This window comes from Dromiciops gliroides, chromosome 1 (assembly GCF_019393635.1).
Source record: "Dromiciops gliroides isolate mDroGli1 chromosome 1, mDroGli1.pri, whole genome shotgun sequence".
NCBI classification, from domain to species: Eukaryota; Metazoa; Chordata; class Mammalia; order Microbiotheria; family Microbiotheriidae; genus Dromiciops; species Dromiciops gliroides.
This window is the reverse complement of record NC_057861.1, coordinates 395,115,772-395,139,238: the sequence shown is the minus strand read 5'-3', so window position 1 is coordinate 395,139,238 and position 23,467 is coordinate 395,115,772. Positions and strand designations below refer to the sequence as shown.

Genomic DNA, 23,467 nt, shown 5'->3' with positions numbered 1-23,467 from the left:
GAGGCCAGATTTAATCCAGGGCCGGTGCTCTATCCGCTGCACCAACCAGCTGCCTCCTGCATTCTCTCTTAACAGATTATTGCTAAGTGATCTGCTGATTAACCCAGATATGTTTTGTTTTTTAATTTTTACTGTCTTCTAGTAGATACCCTTTCTGCTAATCTGATTGTCATCTTTTTGGACAAATTTCCCATTAACCATGAAGTTTGGTAATGGTTGTTTACCTCAAGGTCTATATACCACCCATCAGAAAGCATTTACAATGTTCATATTACTTTTTAAACTTGTCATATCAAACATGGTGCCAGTAAAATAACTTTTCCAAAGGAAAGTGAGCCCTCTCTCATCTTTCTCTTCAAATATGGGATCAATTAATTAATTGTGTATTTACGATATTTAAAAATGTATACCTGAATACATATAAAAACATATAGGCGTCTATAAATAACATATAGGTATCTATATCTAACATTGTCTGTCTGTATATCTATCTATCTATTGATACCTCTAGATATATCTGTAAGTAGATACATATATGCATTGATAGGTGATAGAGAAGATCTATATACTATCCATTCATATCTGTGTATATATGTAGACATGTCCGTATGCCTGTATACATATATAATACATACGTAATACATATTTAAGTCTAGATAATAAGAATTCTTCATGCAATTTCATGGATACTTAGTCCAAACTCTGATAATGTGTTATATTTAGGAAGCATTACAACACCCCCCACACTTTGCATATATAAGCATCATAATTTTCTAGGGCTTGATTTACTGAAGATGGCATTATCCACATATAGGAGCATATGATGGACCACACAAGCTAGGGAATCTCTTAAGGATCCGAATTATGAGCTAGATCTCTACCATGGTAATTCTGTAAACCTTAGACAAGCATATATCCTCTTGTTTTATGCCTTGCTTACTTTATTAACCCAGCTCTACCCCATAAATACAAAGGTCTATCCTCATACCTATATAACAGCTCCTACTAATACTGAGTGAGTCACAGGACACTATACTCTCCAAAGAACTAAAGTTAATGATCACCCAAAGGATATTAGAGAAGTGCATGGCAGACATGAGTAGGCTGCCACATATTAGATAGAAATATGGTGGTGGTGGTGGTAGTGGGGAGACACCATAAAGGATGTCATCAGGAAAATGTGTAATCAAACAGGAGGAATGACTAGCCATGTGCTGAGATCAAGGAATAACTTGTGTGTAGCCCTGGTATTCTCAAAACGTCAAGGACACTTGAGGAAGGACATCCACATATGTCCACACTACTTCACTTGGTGATTTTTCAGCTCCCATCTATTCAGATGATCCTCAAATTTATTTGTCTAGCTCAATTTCTCTACTGACATCTGTTCTCATACCTTCAACATCCTATGAGACATTTCAAACTATATGTCCAGGAGACATTTTAAACTCAACATGTCCAATCTGTTGCCATGACCTGTCAATTTTACTTTTTTAAAAAAAAACATCTATCCATTACACCCCTTTCTCTCCTCTGTTATTTTTAGCACCTTGGTCCATGTCCTCATCTCCTCATGTCTGAACTACTGTGATGGCCAACTAGTTGGTATGCCAGTCACAAATCTCTCTACATTATAGTCCATCATTTACTCAGCCACCAAAGCGACTTTGCTAAAGCACAGGTCTAACCATACTATTTCCCTGTACTAAAAAACTCTAATGGCTCCTTGTCACCTCCAAGATCAAATATGAAATCCTCTGTTTGACATTCAAAGACCTATTGCTAGCTACATTTTCATAGGCATAGATTTCACTTTTTAAAAAATTTGACAAGCATTTATTAAGCACCTATGAGGTACAGCAAGGGAGGACAGAGGACAGAGGACCAGGCCTGAAGTCGGGAAGACTCAAGTTCAAATTCAGGCCCGGACATTAACTAGCCATATGACCCTGGGTAAATAACTTCTATTTGCCCCAGTTTTCTTATCTGTTAAAAGAAGGTAATAATAAGGTAGTTATGTATATTGGAGGGCAATACCTTCAAGAGCTATTTTGAGGCTCAAATGATATAATAAATGGAAAGTGCTTTGCACAGTGCCCAGCACATAGTAAATGCTGTATAAATATTATCAATGGTGGTGATGATGACAACAATGACAATGATGATAATGGTGACAATTATATCATAACAATCAGTAGAGATACAAAAGCAAAAAGCAAAACAGTTTCTCAAAGAGGGTAAGAATAAGGTCTAGATCTGATTTCATTGCTCTTGGGAACTCCTGGAAGAAGTAATTCCTCTACAAATGCAAATCAGCACCTTTTCTGCATCTTAGAGTCTCAGAAAGTTGCCTAACACAAAGGCAGTATGTGTCAGACATAAGCTTTGAAACCAGGTCTTATAACCATGCTGTGTGGGTGGAAGCAATGACTTTCTACTAGCTATATTGTTGAAACATGCTGAATCTTTAAAACTACAAGGCTCTGACAGCTTTGCTCTCTTTCTTATGTCATCAAAGTGGGTGAAGGTCCTGTTCGGCCATAGAGCAGGTGTCATGAACTACTGAACTAGGTGGATGGAAGAGCTACCTCCTCTTCTCCTTTTAGGCCTGGTGGAGCCAAGAAATGGTCTTTGGATTCTGGCCTCATCTGGTTCATTTGTTCTTTTCAGTTCCAGGCAAGGCAGTAATGTCCCCAGACCCAGACCAGACACAGGAAAACTTTTGAGAAAGGATTCCAGACCAAATCTGGCAGTCAGCCCAGTAGGAAATCCTAGAGAATACAAGGTGCTCAGGACTTGAACTTGGGGTAGTGGAGGGGAGGGGAGAAGGATTTGGACTTGGAGCTTGGTGGGACTGTGCTACATAGGAATTGAGGTAAGCTGTGAACCTGTTCACCCATCTCTCCAGAGCCTGAGGTGGTATAGGGAGATGATTATGCTCACACATGTTGACTGGGGGAATGTTGTCTTTTTATTTTTACTGTAGCTTTGAAATGAATACTCCTTTGTAAAAGCTAATTTGACTCTTAAGTAGATAAGTGAAACTGGGGTATAGAGGACCCTTAAAATTGGGAGAACATCACTGGTGGGGGCTAGAGCCAATGAAAGAGAGATTGGACATACACCAAACACCAGTAAGAAAACTAGAGTAGGGGCAGCTAGGTGGCGCAGTGGATAGAACACCGGCCCTGGAGCCAGGAGTACCTGAGTTCAAATCCGGCCTCAGACACTTAACACTTACTAGCTGTGTGACCCTGGGCAAGTCACTTAACCCCAATTGCCTCACCAAAAAAAAAAAAAAAAAAAAAAAAAAAGAAAACTAGAGTACCCTAAGCAGAGGGATGAAATGAAATATACATGGTCTTAATACCATAGGGACCAGAGTAGTCATTCATATATCTTTGGTTTTGAAAGATTTTATGGTATATAACTTTCAGTAGAACTTAGAAGCATAGGATAATAGATTTATAGCTAGAATGTACCTTAAAACTCATCAAACCCATCCCTCTCATTTTGTACAGATTAGGAAACTAAGGCCATAGAGGTTAAATGATCTGCTCAGGCTCACATTCCTAATAAGTGTAAAAAACCAGAATCTGAACTAAATCTCCCAGTTCAGGACTCCAGAAATGGTAAACCACTCCAGTATCTTTGCCAAGAAAATCCAATTGGGGTCATGAAGAGTCAAACACAACTATTATCAAAATATTCAAGACAAATTCACAGACACCAACATCTGTGTTCTACTATCCTCCTGGAAACTCAGCTTCCTCTTCCACAAAATTAGATAACTGAATTAATTTATTTAACAAGAAGTTCAAGTGTATATTGTGTATCAAGTACTGTGCTAATTGCAGGGGGAGAGTTAGATAAAACAAATAGTTTCTGTCCTTCAGGAACTTACATTCTGTTGATCTCTAAGGTCTCTTCCAAATACCAAAGATTGTCATGGGTTTCAAATGAAAAAAACAAAACACATGTGAAATTCAATATAATTGCATCCGACAAACTATATATAAGCATCTACTCTGGAAGGTAGTGTTCCACCAAACCAAATTATAAACTGTCAAATCCACTTTTTAAGTATGTTTTTATTATTAGGAGTGATAATAAAAATAATGACTCTTCCAACATGTGTGGTTTTGTCAGAATGGTGTCTCTAGGTGCTGATGCAGATCATGAACTCTCTTCAGAGTAGTCTTTGCAAGTTGTGACTGAAAAATTCATTGTCCTTTTCTTAGGCACTCTAGCACCTGGGCCTTTGTGATGTGAAAATTATAGAGGCACCCCCTTCTGGAGAGAGACTGTAGGGAAGCTCTGCCATGAGGAAAAGGCAGGTGAGGACAAGACATGTGACTTTAGCATCCAGAAGCTGGCTGGCCAGCATCCAGGAACTTGTCTCTATAGAGCTGCCTGTTAGACTTGTCAGTCAGAGCTACCAGCCAATTGGCTTGGAGCTGTGTGTGTGTGCGTGTGCGTGTGTGTGTGTATGGCCCTGTTTCCTGTTGGACAAGAGGCTTCTGGGAGGAGGAAGGAAGTGTTGGGTCTTTGGGGTTCCTGACCTCAAGTTGGAGAGGTCAGATGATGGGGTGGGTCTCTTAGAAATAGTTAGATCTATTACTTCTTTCTCTCTCCTCTCCAAATTCTTATGCTCCTTAATAAATACTTAAAAGTATAAACTCTTGCTAAATCTTCTAATTTATGGTGACCACTCAATAGATTTTTAGACAGTTTAGCTAGAATTTTAGCCCCTTACAGATGGCGATATAACAGTGACCTCAGTTAGACTGGTCCTCTGAAGGCAGAGATGCATTCTGTCTGACTTAGCCAATCCTCAGAAAAATCCTTTCTAGCTCAGTAGGACCAGTAAATACTCGTGCTCTACTGACATCACCTTGAGAACCTAGAGTCACCCATTTATCATAATGAAACATGATGAGAGGAGGATGTTGTTGAATCTAAGAATAATGAGGATGAAATTGATGATCAATTTTGCATTTCACAAACCTGGTGAATCTTGATTCTAGAGAACCTTGGTCAGAACCCAGTGACACGTAAGTATTATATAATGTGCTCAAAAGAGGAAACTGCTTAAAATAAGGTCCTGGAATAAATGAAAACTGATAAGCAAATATAAAGCAGTTGTTTTGTATTAGCATCAGCAGCTTCCTTTATAGAAATTGAGATTTGAAATCCAATGAGTCCACTAGAATGTCATTTTGAGGGAATTTCCCTTTGCCTCCCTCTCTTCTCACCAACTCTAGTCACTCAAGTAAATATTTCCATTCCTCAGGTACTATTGGGACTTCTATTGCATCAATTATTTTAACAAATCATGAAGAGAAATTGAAATACGTAGATAGAGAATTCTAATCTACAATAGAAGGGAACTTTAGCTGTCATGGAAGTATTCTTATTGCTAAGAAAATCTTCACTTAATATTCCTGGAATGACTGCAGATAATATACTTATAACTGAACACTGATAATCTTTATGGAAGGAAAAATGACCTAATCATATTTGTTCTTTTCTTTCTCTCTCTCCACTGGTAGTGGATTATCATGCATAAAAGGAGGGAGGTCAGGAGAGTGAAAGTTGTACTTTGTGATGAAAAACAAAATCTGTAAGACCTCTTCAAATGAATTTTTTATACCAGAATTACAATTTAAATTATTTTTGTGCTAATTTTGCAATCTCTTAAACTGAAAATAGAAATGTTATCCTCTTATAATCTGCAGGACTTCATTTAGCCACCAATTAATCTTGTAATCATGAATGGGGAAAATCTCACATTTTGACTTATTTTTTTTGAACCAGAACCTGAGATTTGTGTCAACCACAGGGAAGAAAAAAATCAATCATTACAACAAACATCAGTACAATAACATCGAACCAGGTTTGGGGTCCAAACCCATGCCATTCACTTTTATATTGCTTTAGTCATTTAGCTCAGTCCTGAGACATTCACAGGAGAAAAAGAATAGCTACACATATATCCTGAAATTTTTGCTTCATTAATTTTCCTTGAGTGAGATTACAGAATGCAAAAATCTCTGAAATTGATAGAAAACCTGGTGGGTGTCTGCTGAGCCACAAATCATGTCCTATGTTTTAGGGAGTATACAAGATAAGGACAACTTTGGTTCTCAATGACCTTCCCTCAAAGCAAAGATAGAATGAAAGAATTGTCTTAAAAGTATAGGTGTTTGGAAGTTCTGAATAAACAAATAAATGAATTAAAAAAGAATTATTGAGCACTTACTATATGCCAGACTTTAAATGCCAGGGGTACAAATATTCCAAAGACAACATAAGCAAAAAAATTGAGCAGGGAATCTAGAGAGAGTCTTTGATATTCTGGGTTATTCTTCAATATCTTTCTCCCCAAAAGAAATCATGCCATGGTGGCTAGGCTCTCTAAGATTAGCTAATTCAGTCTTCAAATGACAGACACAGTCCTCTACAGACTATGTTCAAAGCCTTAGGTTCCATTTATTGTAGCCTCCTTCAAGGCAGACAGGTTTCCCTGATCAGAAATCAGATTTGCATTATAGTGGAAGAGAGAAGATAGAAGAGTGGTGGCCAGAAAAAAAAAATTAAAGACATCATCTCAATTTTCAGGGGAATTAACAAGAGACTTAAAGCTGCATAAAATGCACAAAGAGGGTGGTGGTGGTGTGGGGGGAAGACACATGGAGGTTTACAAAGAAATATACCAATAGCTGAGGTCCAAGAGTGCTTTAGTTTTGGAAAGGAGGTATCTAAATAAATAAACAAACAAATAAATAAATATTTCTTTTCTTTTGTGAGTCAATGGGGGTTAAGTTACTTGCCCAGTTACTTGACACAGCTAGTAAGTGTCAAGTGTCTGAGGCCAGATTTGAACTCAGGTACTCCTGAATCCAGGGCAGGTGCTTTATCCACTGCGCCACCTAGCTGACCCCCTAAACTATATTTTTAAAGTGGGGGAAGGCAGGAGGGAAATGAGGATCTTTGCTGAATGTGCATGGTATAGAATTCATTGTTATTATTCAGTCATTTCAGTTGTGTACAACTTTTTTTCTGATCTCATTTAGGGTTTTTTCTTGGAAAAGATCCTGGAGTGGTTTGCCATTTCCTTCTCCAGCTCATTTTACAAATGAGGAAACTGAGGCAAATGGTGTTAAGTGCCTTGCCTAGGTCATATAGCTGGTAGGTGTCTGAGGCCAGATTTGAACTCAGGAAGATGCATCTTCATGATTCCAGGGGCAGTGCTCTACCCACTGTACCACCTAGCTGCCCCAATGACACAGAGTAGGCATTTAATAAAATCCCTGTTGGAATGAATGGATAATGATAACTACAAAGGATAAGAGGTAGGAATAAGTAAGGTTCATGAAAATTTGTTTGATTTGAGGGTAGTGCCTTCATCAGAGAATAAAGAGAATTATTTTGTGAATGTCAGAGGGGCAGACTGAGCATAAGAGCATAGAGGTAGAATTGAAACAGATCTTGGAGGCCATCTAGTCCAAACACTTAATTTTATGGATGAGGGACGTATTTTAGGAGGTTAAGTGATGTAGCTGAGGTAAGATTTCAATTCAGTTTCTGTGGGTCAGTTCAGTGAATTATCCACTATAACATGCTGTCTCTCAAGCCAGTAGTGGAATTTCCTGAAGGCCAGACATAGTTTGGATTTCCCATAGTGGTCAATAAGACATTAAAGTAGATTTTTTGAGCAGGGGAACCACAAAATAACAGCAGAATTCAAAGCTTATACATAGAGTGAACTAAAGATCATAGACTGGAGCCAGGGTCACCGATGGACCAAATAATGGCTATGGAAATAGAAAACTCATTATTAATGAAATATTATGAAGCATTTCTTTTTGCCCTTTAAAAAAGGGGCCAAAAGAGAAAGTTGGCTAAATTAATCTAACAAATTGATTCTGAAACCTGAAAAGTGATATCTCACCTTCATCTACCAGTTCTGTTTTTCAGACCATAGGCTATGCTAACTTAATTGAGGGGGGGAAACCCATTCATTGTACTTTATGTAATGTAGTAGATAACTTGTTCAAAGTGTTTTTTGTTTGTTTGTTCATTTGTTTTTGCAGGGCAATGGGGGTTAAGTGACTTGCCCAGGGTCACACAGCTAGTAAGTGTTAAGTGTCTGAGGCCAGATTTGAACTCAGGTATTCCTGAATCCAGGGCAGGTGCTTTATCCACTGCGCCACCTAGCTGCCCCTTCAAAGTGCTGATGAAAAAAATACATACTTTTATACCTGGAGACAAGTAATTTTCAACTGTTTTTGCCTTTAAAAACTTCCCCTTTATTCATGGTGTTAAATTTCTCACTGAAGACTAAATACAGAAATGTTTTTGTTTTTCCTGTGATGTTTTTGTGGCTTTTAAATGTGACCTTTTCCCCAAGATCCTCAAATCCCAGGGAGATTTCTCCAATACTTGCAATTCAATCAGTGATGCACACAATGTTTGAAGGAGAAAAAGGGAGAGGGGGCAATTACCTATGTTCAACCCATTTAGATCCATTCTTTATCTATTGGAAATGTTCTTCAAAAGTAAATGAAGGGCAAAATGACTGCGGGGGGTGGTTAATAACTGGTGGTGAAAGAGGGATAAAAGTAAATGATATGAGGGAAAAATCTATTTTGGGAGAAAAGATTGCGGAAAAAACTAATCCTTAGTTTGAAGAGATGCTATGGAGACTTTCTATAAAGTTATGAAGACAGAGTATCTCGGCTTTTAAAATACCCCAAAGGTTTCTTATTTAAAGACTTGCCCTTTAAATATGGCATCATCTCTGAGAAGCTGTATAATATAGTGGCAAAAGAATGATCCCTTGGAGTAGAGTAGGAACACCTGAATTGGAGTCATGTCTCTTCTATTTATTAGTTATGTCTCCATAGGCAAGTAAGTCTCTCTGACTCCCAGTTTCATCATTTGCAAAATGGGCATAGTAACAAGTCACACTTCTGTAGTGCTCTCAAGTTTGCACTATGCCTTAAATGCTTATCTCACTTGATCATCAAATATCTTTCTGAGGTAGGGGCTTCAGGTATTATCTTTGTCTTCAATATCAGAATATTAAAGATCAAAGAACTTCAGTGATTCGGCTGTGGTCACACAGATAGTAAATGTCCAAAGAGAGATGTGAATTCAGGTCCTTCTTGACTCTACAGATATCAGTAATCATCTCTGTTTCCCACTTCACAAGATTGTTCTGTCATATAAACAAGTCATGAGTGTGGATAGATTATTTTCTAATACTTTGACTCCTGCACTAAACATTCCTACCAAACCAAACTCCTATCTATTCCTGAAGTTGACACTCACTTCTGTGTATTTGCACAAGCCATCTTCCACACCTGGAATATATTTCCTCCTTACTTCTGTCTTTTAGAATCTTTATCTTCCTTCACAGCTTATCTAGGGTGTGTCCTATCTGTAAAGTTTTCCTTGATATTCCACCATCATTAATCAGCTACTGTTATTCTCTTCTTTCACAAATTTTCTTTGTTTACTATGAGCTTCCTTGACTCATTTCTTACTTTGTGCCATAATTGCATCTGTACATGTTATATATTTCAAATACCTGAAGACAAGAACTACATCTACAGTGTCTACCATAATGCCTTGCTTATTATTATAATATTATTTATTATATTATAATATATAATATAATTATTATAATAATTACTTGTCAAACTGAGCTGAGGTGAAGTTTAGGTTCTAAGTAAAATACCTCTGTTGCTTTCTTAAGGAAGAAGACAGACACCGAAATAACAATTTAAGCAAAGATATAAAAGATACAATTAAATTGTTTAAAGAGAGTCAAATTGAAGAAACTAAAATGTGTACATATCTCTCCAAATGCATGTATGCTTATGTACATAGCACACATATTCATTCACATGCACATTGAAGTTATAAAAAATATCATATCAGCTTTCATACAATGTCAAATTTAGTAAACCAGAATGTTAAAATATGAAGAACTTTTCTGGTTAAATGCATAACCAAAAATGCATAACTGGGCTCACAATAAAAAAAAAACACCTTAATTAATATAAGTAAAGTAAAATGACACCCTTTGAAGTGGTCTTTTTTCTTTAATAGGTAAATTGAAAGATATATTCTTGGTTAAAGTGACCCAGCTAACCTGGTGATATCATTTGAGGAAGTAGCTTCTATTGCATTTCCATTTGGGACCACTTTTATCTGGAATTTGCTTGTCTTCATTTTTATGAGCAGATTTTATAATGGAGAATAGATTCAAGATACTCATTAATTAACTATATCAATATTTAAAGGAAATACTTATTCTCTAGTAGCATCCAAAGTAATAAAGAGACTGCCGGGCTGGGTAGGTGCCAGTTTATATGTAGGTAACTGCTTCTCGGGAGTTCAGAACTCCTTTTTTTAAGGGTTAGATGATTTTAGAAAACTCATGCTAAAGTTTTATCAGGTCTTGCAGTGAGAAAAGCCATACTAGAAGAGAGGAGGCTGGATTTGTGAGACAACAAACTAAATGTTCCATTGAACTGAACTTCTTGACGTGGATCCAGTAGCCCCATGTAGAAACAATTCAGAGACTGAATCAACAACTTAGATGGATCCAAGGGACAGAAGTTGTCTTTCTCTGAGAGTTGTGATTGGATGTAGTTTAAATGGTGACAGATGACAATTGTGCCCTCACTTTTCCCCTTCAATCTGATGATTTGTGGATGAGATAGATAATATATGAAAACCCATACTTATCTGCAAATTCATTTTCTTTTAAATGACAATTATTTTTCAGATATGGTACTTGTTACCTAGAACCTTTTGTAACAAAGGATAACAAAATTAAACAAAACTAGTTGGAAAATCAACTATATCTAACAGCACCTGTTATATCACTCATCTGTATAACCTCTGTCCTCTCTCCTCCCAGCTACCTCTTTACCATGTAAGTTGATGTGTGTTTCATCATTTATCCCCTGGAACCAAGATTGGTTGATGGATTTCATTTAAGTTTAGCTGCCTTTTAGTGTTATATAAACTTACTTTCAGAAAAACAAACAAAAAAATGTGAACACAGAGAAAATCCAATAATATGTCTGTCATTTGAACATGATTTCCATCAGACAAACAGGTTGGTAAAACACTTGAATCCTTGGGATTGCTAAATATTTAGCAATGCATTTAGCATCAGTGATCATAACTCATTAATCTCTCATGACACGTAGAGTGAAAACTAGACTGTAATCTTCTTGTGGTCAGATTTCTAACTTATCTCTGTATCCTCTGTAGCACCTAGCAGCTGTTTTATACAGAGAAAGCACCCCAAATTTGCTGAGTTAAATTAAATCTCCCCCTCCATTTAAAAAAAAAAAGAATGAGTCATGAATCAACCCATCAGCAAGTACTTATTAAGGATAAAAAACTGGGGTTAAAGAGTTACAGATGCCAAACCAAGAGAGGTATTGATAACCTGCCAGCCAGCTTCCCATGTGCCTTCCTAAAACAATCACACTGAGTCATTAATAAATCAAATAAATGAAAACTATCCAGGAAAGCATAAATACCAATACCTTATAGCCACCACAAATTGTGCTCTCTTTCAGTTCTGTTTTTGTTGCCAAGGTTCTGAGGTGATTCTTAACTAGGCTTTTAAGACTCTGGCCAAGAAGAGTACCTGAGTTCTAACTTTCACTGTTGCCAGGTGCTAGCAGGTACCGGGCATTTGAGTATCTGTGACTGGACAGTCTGGCCATGTAAGAACTGGTTTGAAGCAGACATATAGGAAAAATTGAGAAAAATCTTGATAATTTATAAATAATACGTCAACTCTTTATTCATAAATCAATAACATGAAGTAATTAATGAGTAAGATGAATATGAAATGCCCAGGGGAGAAAAATCAACAAATAATGTTAAACCTATTATTGAATAACTCAGTCACTTTGAAGATATCTTTTATGTATAACCATGGCCATCACTGTCTCTATCAATTATATCCCTAACACTCATATTTCTTTTCACTTTAGTTAATATACATATTTACATACACATACTCACATATGAATTACATTCCAGATAAAATAAGTTGTGAGCTTATAGTTTTCCTTACTGAAATGTTTTCCTATGAGCCTCATGTCAAACTGCTTATTTGATTATCTTTTTTCTCTCTCTCCCCTTCTCCTATGTTAGCCTCTTTCTCTCTTATCTCTGTTGAATTAACTTCTTTCATGTTAGCTATACTTCCTACTTTTACAAACTTTCTCTCCATTTATATTCAATTAACTGAATTGCTACTCTGAATTACCTGTACATTAGAACTCAAATCAGGACTAAAATCCAGGAAGACTTGGATTCAAATTTTGGCTCTGACACTTACTGGCTGGGTAACCCTGGACAAATCACTTAACCTTTGGTGCTCAAAGCTATGCAACTCTCTAACACTAAAAGTTACACAGAAAATGCTAACCTGCATTAGGAGAGAAAGAGCCCTCATCAGAAAGTTCCCTATACCAAAGAAATCACAGATATAGCCTCTGTCCCTATATAAATTAAAATCTGTAGGTAAATCAAAGTTATCCCTGCTCTGTCTGTGATGATTGGTTTTGTTCACTGACCTAGAGTCAAATGCTGGATTTCTTTGTAGCATCTCTACCCTCCTATGGTACTATTCTTCTCTTTGCCTCTCAAGGCTACCAGATAGATCTCAGTCCCAGAACTTGTATTCTCAGTGATAAGTCTCTTACATGGCCATCTATATCCTCTCTTTATTCATTTAAGAGCGCAATATACAATATACAACAAATATCCAAGTAACCACACATAGTAAAATGTTCACGAAGCTAGGGAAAATGGGGCTTTGTCACACTACTTAAAACACACAAAAATGGATTCTAACATAAATTGCAGTGTGGTCCAGTTCATAATGGTTGGGAGCCTAATTCAATTCAAGGCACATTTAGGAAGTGGCTACATGGAATCTGCCACTGTTACATCTAGGGAATTGTAGACAAAATGCTAAACATTCCCAGCCTTTGAAGAGCTTACAGATAAGTAAATACAAGACCAGTAGTGATGGGAGAGAGCCTAAAGAACTGGGGTGTGGGGGGGAAGTAGGGGGAAGGGAAAGGAGGAAGAAATGACAATCTGGGAAGTCTTCATAGAGAAATTTAGTACCTGAGCTATGCCTCAAGCGGAGGTTAAGATTTCAAGAAGATGGTGAGAAAAGAGCTAGTACCCCAGGATGGTTGGAATGTATAGTTATTGGAGGTGAGAAATATATAAGTCTGGAAAAGAAGTTTAACATCAGATTGTGAAGGGTCTTAAATAAACTTGAGAATTTGCATTCTATCTTAGAGGCAATAAGGACCTACTCAAGGATTTTGAGCCTGAAGATAAATGTCCAGAACTTAATAAGATCCTGACCTTTTGCTGAGGTCAAATTCTTGTCAAGGATCTTATAAACATAGTAGAAAATCACCTCGAAGTTATAGGTGTGAAACATGGCATATGTCATTAGACTCTGTTGATATATTGGTTAATTTTGCTGAATGATTCCCGCCCCCTTTCTTTTTATTGTTTTTATTCCTACAAAGGTTGGCTCTCTAGGGAGGGGAGTAGGAAGGGCATGTTTGAAAATGAAGGTGATTAAAAGTATATCAAGAAAAAACAATCTTTTCCCCTTTTAAGAAAAAAACCCAATCCACTCAAACTCTTGGAAACAGTAATAAAAGTGAGAGAAGGGAATTGTTGCCACCTGAAAATTTTTCTCATTTATTAAAACTGAATTTTTTGTTGATTTGCTATTTAACCAGGAGCAATCTCCCCAATTCCATTGTTCATGAATGGCTGATAATGGGGCATTATCAGGAAAACTAAAAGGATCGGTGAAGTTGTATCTTTCAGTTGAAACTAAATAGAATTTGATTAAGATGGATTGACTGGTGGGGCAGCTAGGTGGTGCAGTGGATAGAGCACCGGCCCTGGAGTCAGGAGTACCTGAGTTCAAATCTGGCCTCAGACACTTAACACTTACTAGCTGTGTGACCTTGGGCAAGTCACGTAACCCCAATTGCCTCACTTAAAAAAAAAAGATGGATTGATTGGGCTGATCAATAATTACTTAGTACAAGGCAATGACTTAGGTCCCTCCTGTATTTTTCAGAATTGCCCCCGTTTTGATGTTATGGACATTCTGATAATGTGGCAAATAGCACCTGAAAAAATCCAACCAGTAAATGTTATAATAAAACACAGATTATAAATGATTATGAGTTATTAAAGACAGAAAATATAGGTTATAGTATCCTCTTTACTCACAAAATGGACATCTAATAGGTAGTGCTATATGCTTCCACAGCTAAATACATAATGTCCATGTAGCAAAACAGATAGACAAAGATAGATTTATAGAAGATATGCATTGCATAGATACAGTGATGATAATGTCTGGTTGTAATGTTTTGAGTTGTAAGTCCACTCTCTGGAATAAAGTAAAACCTTAGATAATTTTATACTCCTCAATTTTTTTTAAATTTAGAGAAATGGGATTACTGCATTTAGATGATAAATTGTTCCCCAATTAATGAGTACTATGTGTCTGTGTGTTGTGTGTGGGCTTGTATGTTTAAAGTTATACTGAATAATAAATCAAAAAGGTAAAAAAATTCTTTCTTTGGGAAAACAAATGGACTTCCAGTTTTTAAACAGAGAAAAAAATATCCCTAGGCATAAAGTGAGGAAGATCAAAGGTTGAAAGTTCAAAGGGACTCATGAAACTCTCTAAACCAATAGTCTTATCTAACAGGCTAATAGTCTGTTAAAGATAAAAAAAATATTGTTCTCCAGAGAGTTTAAGGGACTTGCCCAGTTGAAGTAGATATTAATTGGCAGAAACAGAACTTGAACTCAGATCCTTTGGCTCAGAAACCACTGGGCTTTCTACTACACATGATCACAATACATTTTGAAAAATAATGAGACACTAGAATTGAAATTCTTTAATCACATGAACACAACTGATCCTAATGTTGTAAGTTAAAAACATTATGCCATTTTCATTTTACAGAGTTGGCATTCTTTTGGGTGGGATGAGAAATTACTTGATCCCTGGTATATGCCAAAATCCTTGTGATAATCATTTATGTTAATGCAGGTTTTTACTAAACTTCTTTTAGAATTTTTCCATGCATTCTCTAGTCTAGGTATGCTTCCTGTGCTATCCAGGAATGCTCCACAGTTAGAGTGATGGCCTTTCTACTAAGGCCTCATTTTCTGTGAGTACAAATACAGATTAAGAGACCAGGGTTGGGGTAGGGGTAAGGATAAGTGATAATACTGAGAAATGATCATAAAAATACATATACATTGTTCAAAACCAAATGATTTATCTGACTCTTCACATGACAAGATATCTATACCTCTACTGAATTTCCATTACTCTAGTGAATATTGTAATTTTGGGGTCTCCTTAATTTAAATGAATGAAACAAGGTTGATATCTGAGACTGCCAAGATTTCCAAAGTCTGCGGTTAATAGAAGCAATAACATCATACTGTCACATTTACTAATTAAAAAAACACGTTAATAAATTGTTGTCACCTCAGAGTACAAATAATTAAGCTGGCTTAATTAGCAAGATTAGAATAAAGTTATTTATAAAAATGCAAAACAAATCTCTGGCTTTGGTTCTTTATTCAGTGATTATTTTTAGAAGTCTGTAACTCTATAAATTACATCCATAAAGACAGTGCCATGAAGCATTTAAGGAGTTAGTGAGAAATTAATAACTTCCTGGTTATAGGCAGAGCTGTAACCAGCAATTTTTGCATGAAGGGCAAGTAGCAGGAAATGTGCAATGAGGGAGGAGACACCTTGAGGCTGATGCTGGGGGGTGAAGTTTGACAAGGGCTGAACTTACTTGGGGATAAATATTGATAGTGGAGATGAGGGAAGGAAGTTCCTGGAGGTTCCAATTTTAATCATTCTTGCTAAATACGTATGAAAGCTTTTTTATTTAACTAATTAATTTTGCTATGTAGGTGCTGAGTGAGTATTTCATAGATTTTAAATGACTATAAGTTCTATTAGCACTCTCCAAATTTCTCTATTTCAGGAATCTGGGGCAAAGCCCCATTTCCTTCTGAATAGTTAGAGTTTTAGTTACAAGAGAACTGTACTAAAGTCACAAGAATCCTACATATGGGACTATTTTATAGTGAAAACATGATATTTGAGTTTTTTATACTTCTAAATGTACACCAAATGTTCTTTTTGATTATGCCCTGCAACATCAAAAGATTGTAACTCATGGATTTAGTACCTCTTTCAGAGAACTTGAAAATAAAAAGACAGAAAGGAGAAGCAGGTGTTCTTTCCTTACTCATCAAAATGTCACTGTACCTCTAGTGTTTTCTACCCATTTGAAAGCCATGACATAGCAGGAAAGTTATAAACACATCAAGAAAACATTGTGGAATTGGTTAGACCCAGTGAAAAAGGCACACACTCTTCAACATAAACAGTTTGGGGTGGTGAAATTCTCTATTTTGGGATCCCCAAAACAATCTTGCTTCATTTAAATATATAATGCCAATATCATTGCATTTGGATGGCCATTGTTTATAATTATTTCTAGGAAACGAAAAATAATTCCTTCTTTCCCAGAACAAATTTTAATTTACTTTCCAGATTTTACTTCCAATGATGTTTATTGTGACTGATAATGTTTCAGGCTTTGGGAATTCTGCTTAGAAGGATGAAGAGCTAGGTCCAGAGTCAGAAGGAGCTGAGTTTAAATTCAGTCTTATATAATTACTAGCTGTTTGACTCTGGGTAAGTCACATAACCCTGGTTTGCCTCAGTTTCAATAATACTCCCAAGGTTGTTGTGAAGATCAAATGAGAGGATAATTGTAAAGTAATTATCACAGTGCCTGGAACAGAGGGAGCATTATTTAATGTTAGCTATCATCATCATCTTCAATTATGGTTACTTGAAATGCTCTCTGTCTACTGCATTTCAGAGGTCATCTTTAAATAAGTGGAAATAGAGAATGTTAAAAAATGACTATGTGACAGGCAGGCTTAAAGAAAGTCAGAATGACATGGGGGTGTGTTGGGTTTTTATGATATACTCAAGTAACAGCACAATGACTAGAATATAGAGGTTTACAAAATATCAAGACAACCAGACACCTGAATCAATTGATCAAAATATCAATTTACTTTAAAAAGTTAATCAGCATTGGCATTATGTAGATTATTCATTTGGCTGATTAAATTTGTCTTTATAAGATGTCAGAATGTGTAACTAACTCAATCTTGTGGACATTTACTAATATGACAACAACCTAATACACAATAGGTATACATTTTAACTGCCTCCAATTCACATTGGTTTGCAATATATATAAAAATTATAATTTAATTTAACTTTTGAGTGAGGCTCTTAGTACCCAACAATATTTTTATAGCACTTTCAGGTTTCAGTATGCTTTTCACCAAACCATTCAGTAAGGCAGGTAATGTGAGTATCATTATGCCCAGGAGTAGAGGTATAGAGAGTTCCTGAACCACTTTGTGTAGGTTCACAAAACGAGTATTGCAGCCAGAACTACAACTCACAGGTCTTCTGTCTCCAAGACTCATACTCTTTCCATCATACCTTTCTCTCAGTACCCAAGCAGTAGACTTAAAGAAAAGGGAAAAAAGGTAGCAAATAAAAATAAGAAATATATTTTCTTAAATGGTGTATACATGACACTGTGTACATCTGGATCTAGGCTACATATATGTTCCTTAATAAAAAAAAAACTCATTAGAAAAATTATGACAACATGAAGACAGAATCCTATAGAATAAAATGTCAAGTAATTAGATATTTTAATAATATTGATATCTAATTAGTTTTTTGTAATTATCTTTGGCATCTTAAAAAAGTTAAAAAATATGTGATCAAGAAAATATTTAAAAATTGATACGGAAATTGGATCTGGTGCATGGAAATAATCCTTCACACAAATGAGACAATTTCTCTCCTAAATGATCTAACTCAAATGGCATCTTCCTTGGTTTTACATTTCCTTCACCTAGAAATTTAAAAAGGAACTCTAGGAAGTGTTACATTTTGGGAATCACTGGTCTTGTTTAGTTTCCCAACATTAATTTGATACTTGAGAATATGAATCTCCAGGGGTTATAAAAAATATTTCTCCATTTTTTCATGGGTAAAAAGTGGTCATAAAGAGGAAAGTGAAAATCAGACTCAGAGCTTGTCTATAAGACAACCGAAAAACCCCCAACCCATTTAATTTGGTTAATCTCATTAAATGTCTAATCAATTCTAAGGAAATAATTATCAAACTGATTATTTAATATAATCTAAATCCAAAACATGGAATCCAACAGATTTTTTCACATTTTAATGGCATAAATAAGTGTCATTTAACCAACATTTTATTTAAAAAAAACATTCATGCTGAACTTAAAATTTGGGGGCCTATCCTTTTAGACAGATAACTTTGAATATAAGATTTCCTTGAAATATCTTCATTTCCCATAGTGTGTGTGTGTGTGTGTGTGTGTGTGTGTATTGATGGAGTATAACTGAAGGTTGGATGCTATATATAAGAATTATCAAATTTAAGTAAAATTTTCCATATTGGTATTTGAATTCAAGATTATGTCTTTGTAATCAATTTGCTTCACATACCAAAATGGATATATTTTCAGAAGAGATAGCAATAATTTCTGCAAATACTGAAAACAGCTCTCTTTTTACTCTGGTTATATGGAGTACAGCTTAAAAATGAGGGAAAATTTTTTCTTAAATGAACATCCATAGGGAATCAACCCATCCATCCATGAGGTATTTTCAGAGACATTAATTTGACAGACAGCTGAAACCTGCTATTTGAATAGTGCAATTAAAATATATGTTGATAAAAGTATAGTCTTTCTTGTCTACTTGGAAGGTCAATGAAAACAAGATGAAAGAGTCCTACCATCTCTGATTCCTTTAAATGCTGTTACTTTTTAAAATATATGAATTATAAAAGCACATTATTTTTAAATGGTATTCATACTCTAACAGAATGCACAACCCTGTTGTACCAGCTGGGAATTATGCTGAAAGTTAAGAGCTATCAAAGCTTTCCAAAGCTGTACTGCCTGTCATTTCTTGAATGTCTCCAAATGTTTAAGGTTAATTTGGATTTTATGTTCTAAGGCACCAATCAAGATAAACTCTATGTTTTGTTTTTTGCATTTCCTGAGATTGTTAATAAGCACAATTTCTATGAACTTCCTGGCAACATTTATTTTAGAAAATTGTTTATTTAAAGCTATTCTGTTCTCTTACAGTCAGGGAAGAGTAAGCATTAGAGGCACTGGTAGAGAACATATGCAAAATACATAATGGATAGGGAGCCTTTCATTCCCACAGATGCTCAGTTTGGACAGCAGTGATTGCCAGAGTTCTATAGTATCACCTCCATCTAAAAATTAATATATGACTTGAGTTTTTCTTGGCTATGAAGTTTCAGAAATAGAGACATCTTTAATTAATCAGCTATTATATAAAAACCTATATTAAAAGGAAAGTGAATTTGTATATTAAAAATGGCATACTATTTATCTCAATTAACATGCTGCTTTATTTGGGCTTGCCTCAAATTTGTTTGCTCTCTTCTTTGAAAATGAAACCAATAATAAATACAAAGCCAGTCAATGTTTAAATTTTTAATCATACTGAATTACAGTGCACACATATGTAGAGTTTAAAGGGTAAATAATGCTTATCCTGAGTGGTTGGTAACATTATCCCTATTTTATAGATAAGGAACTTGTATATGGTCACCCAGATAGTTAATTTTCAGAGTTAGGTTTTGATGACCAGTTTTACCTGATTTCCCCCTATAAAAGTCTGCTTTCCACTACACTAGTGTACTAAGTTTCTGTGCAATTCAAATAAAAAGACAGTTCCTATTTTGGGGCAAAGACATTTAATCTTTTATTCTAGATTTTTAAAGCTGGCTCTATTCTTCAAGATAGCAATAAAGACCTACATAGCATAACACTCATCCAGGTAAATAGTGCTCCTACCTCTAGAGATAAAATTAAGGTCCTTTTAGGTTTCTTCAACTACAAATGCAAAAGTGAAAGTTTTGTTTTAGTTAAAAAATTTCTTAAAACCTTTTCATATTCCAAATGGAAACTGATCTGGGTGGACTCCTGCATAGGAGAAAAGAGTACACTACAATTTTCAGTACCAAGGGGGCATAATGACGTCACGAACAAGGTCACATGTCCTGAAGGAGGCTCAGTGTGTGAATGTGTGTGTGTCCTGGAAGGGAGGGGGAGGGGCGGGAGTGTGAGTGTGTATGTGTGTATGCGCGCGTGCGCGCGTGCTTGTATGGGGGCGTGCGGGTGAGTTGGCGCACGAGCTCAGATTTTCGGCTACATTCTGTTATCTACTGAGTAAACAACATTTATACGGACGTATACATTTACGTACATCCACTCAGTATTACAAACATCCAATAAATCTGAGCTAGTGCACATCTGAGATTCAGATGCACAGACTAGACTGAGCTTTCCACATTTCCGTGTCCAGTCTCAATTCAAATTACATATTTGATATTTCACCCCAGACCTGCATTTGGACCATTCAGCCCATTGACTCCATCTGGACTGCTGCAGGGAAAGTGAGAAATAATTAATTTCCTGAGGTCTGGGATGAAGAATTAGGAAGAGGATTTTTGCTTTGCTAATAAAAGTCATCATATTCAAAAGTGGAGAACTTTTCACTCCACTCCCTATTCCTACCTCCAAACCCAAGTCAGGAAAACCGACCCATTTTCTCCCAAAGAGTTCAGTGACCTTTCAAGTTAACAATTCCCTTACATTGTTCACTTCCTTTAAAAGGAAAAATAGCCTTGTTACAACTCTGTTGGCATATACATGCCTTTCCTCTTCTTTCAGATCAATTTACTTTCTTCCAGAGGAATAAGAATCAAATAACCACATCTTGTCTGCTTCTAAAACTAGCGTGTTCTTCTCTCTCTCTCTCTCTCTCTCTCTCTCTCTCTCTCTCTCTCTCTCTCTCTCTCTCTCTCACACACACACACACACACACATCCTGAACACGAACAGGGTGATTGCCACAGCAGCCGGCCAACCAAACAACCATCATTTCCTGAGCACTGCTGAGCATTTCCTTCTAACTCTCTAAGTCACCCACGTGTCTCATTCTTCCTTTCACCATTCAATTCACTTTTCTGACTTGTCAAAGAGAAACTTGAGTTTAGTTCTCTGGTCTTTAATTCCAACTGGAGCATGCGTTTCCCTAAGGCCCTCACCCCTTCCTCACTCAACAGGCTAAGCAGGTAACTCCAAACAGTTTTGTCTCTTCCCCTCCTTGCCACCACTTGAGCGCCGCCAGTCTCGAGACCCCAACTCATGGTCTATCCCTGCTTGCCCCCTAATTCCTGATCTATTTATTCTAGGGAGGAGCCCAGCTCTTTCTAACCCAGAGGACAGATCAGAGGAGAGCTAGGAGAGCTAGGAGAAGGGGGTAGGTAACAGAAAATTGGGAGGAAAGATAAGATTTTTAAAACATCCTTATTGAGGGAGTGTTTTTTTTTAAGCATAACTACATCCTCACTAGATTCATAGTTAAAAAGATAGACTTTCCAAGCCCCTCTCTGGCTAGTCACCTATCCATCTTTCTACTACCCATCCTCTCTGTGAAAAGCATTCAAGAGTACAGGGTAAACAGCTATAACTATAGATAGGGACCTCATAGAACATTCCATGGGGACCTTGTTTGGGGGAGGAGGTGGATAATAGGGAAGAGGTTCCAGGGACATTGAAATACAGAGGAAATTCCAACTCACCGTCTGAGTCCCTGGAAGGATGAGGGCCAAGACATTCTGGATTTTTTTAAGCCTGGTCGGTGTCCTGTCTCCACAGCATAGGATGCTCGGTCCATGGCTCTGCAGTACAAGTAGCGCTCCGTGTCGGAATAGCCCCTGTGCCTGACCCTGCTGGTGCCACTGCTGCCCCCATAGCGGCCCCGAGTGGCCCCGGGAGGCGGCGGTGGTGGTGGTGGCAGAGGAGGTGGTGGAGGTGGAGGGGGCTGCTGCTGCTGTTGCAAGGAACACTGGGTCTGGGTCTGGGTTTGGGATTGGGGCTGGGACTGGGACTGAGACTGGGACTGGGACTGGGACTGGGATGCAGGCAGCGGTGGAGGGTGGTGGTGATGAGGGTGCAAGAGGCGGAATTGATGCTGCCGGAGCTGGTATTGATAGTGCTGCTCATGTCTCCACAGATGTTTCGGGGCTTTCAGTGTGGCCCCACCACCGGTCCCATCGCTGCCCTCACTGCCACCGCCAGCCTGAGCCGTCACACTGCTGCCCTCTGCCTCCATTCTTGCTCTTGGTCTCCGGGTTGCTTCTGCTAAGCCTGGAGGACTTGGCTGTTGGGTGCTCCTCTGAGAGTCCGCTGCTCCTGCTGCTCCTGCTGCTTCTTGAGCAAAGAGGCTGAAAAAAAGCTGAGTTCCCCACTGCAGACCACAAGAGACTGGAACAACTAGCCTCTGAAAAGATGGAACACTAGGAAGGTCTCCACTGCCCGGAGAGACTATAAAAGGGACTGGAGATTCGAAGAAGTGGTGACAGAGTGAAGCTCCTGGATTCCCCAAGTCAGACACTGGGGCGTGTGGAGCTGTGCTTCTTTTCCTAAGGGTTCCCCCTTCCTTCCTTAGGCGGTGCTGCCGCTCTGAGAGCGGGAGCAATTTGAAGCAGCAGGAACAGCAGCGCCAACATTAGCTGCCAGTAGTCTCTACAACACAGAAAGCCCCGGAGCTCAGGAGCTGCTGAAAAGTTGGACAGCTCCCACCTCATTAGCCCAGGCTATTTGTCTCTCTAAAACCACTTCAGCCAGTCAGGAGTAAGACTTGTCCTCCTGATCCTTTCCCAGCCTAAGAATCATCCCCCCCCCCCTCCCTCAACCACCCCCACGCCCTGGAGATTTCCTCTTCACCTCTGTTTTGCTCAGTCTGCTTGGAGAAATTCGATTTGGTGATTTCTTGCTGGTTCTTAGCGTCTGCCAATGTTCTCCATTCCTGGATTCCAAATGGAAAGAAGCTTAAGATGGCTATATTTCCCAGAAAGGTATGTGTGTGTCTTAGAGAAAATGACCCTAGGTGAAGACCCAATATCAGGGTTAGCTCTGTTTCTTCCTTTAACACATGATTAAGTATTTTTTGAAGCTTTCCCATAGCAGGATAGAAAGTAGTGTTCTCAGCTTAAAATCTTGCTCTAGCTGGTGGTTACTTCCCCTTCTGCTGGTTGTATGATTAAGGTCTCCGGGAGTAATCCTGGCTGAGAATCAAGGCAAGGAGGTTTAATTATAGTGCCGCCTCTGAGCTCCCAGCCAGAGTTAAGGTTGGAACACCTTTTCC

The 23,467-nt window shown here is 37.6% G+C and overlaps 1 protein-coding gene and 1 long non-coding RNA gene across 3 annotated transcripts in view; one reads left to right on the top strand and one right to left on the bottom strand.

Annotated features, from left to right (window-relative positions):
* The window catches only part of PDE4D (phosphodiesterase 4D), a 1,961,234-nt gene that overhangs the window by 1,115,379 nt on the left and 822,388 nt on the right, over positions 1–23,467 (bottom strand). The window contains exon 6 of one of the 2 annotated variants that reach the window (XM_043987008.1): positions 21,900–23,128. In XM_043987008.1, the coding sequence (XP_043842943.1) occupies positions 21,900–22,432 (533 nt within the window). In that variant the 5' untranslated portion in view covers positions 22,433–23,128. Of the gene's footprint in view, positions 1–21,899; positions 23,129–23,467 lie in introns of those variants that run through there. The other variant, XM_043987016.1, reaches the window with a different exon arrangement.
* The window catches only part of LOC122742681, a 68,885-nt gene continuing 68,488 nt past the window's right edge, over positions 23,071–23,467 (top strand). The window contains exon 1 of the long non-coding RNA XR_006354947.1: positions 23,071–23,177. This is a non-coding gene — a long non-coding RNA (uncharacterized LOC122742681). The remainder of the gene's footprint in view (positions 23,178–23,467) is intronic.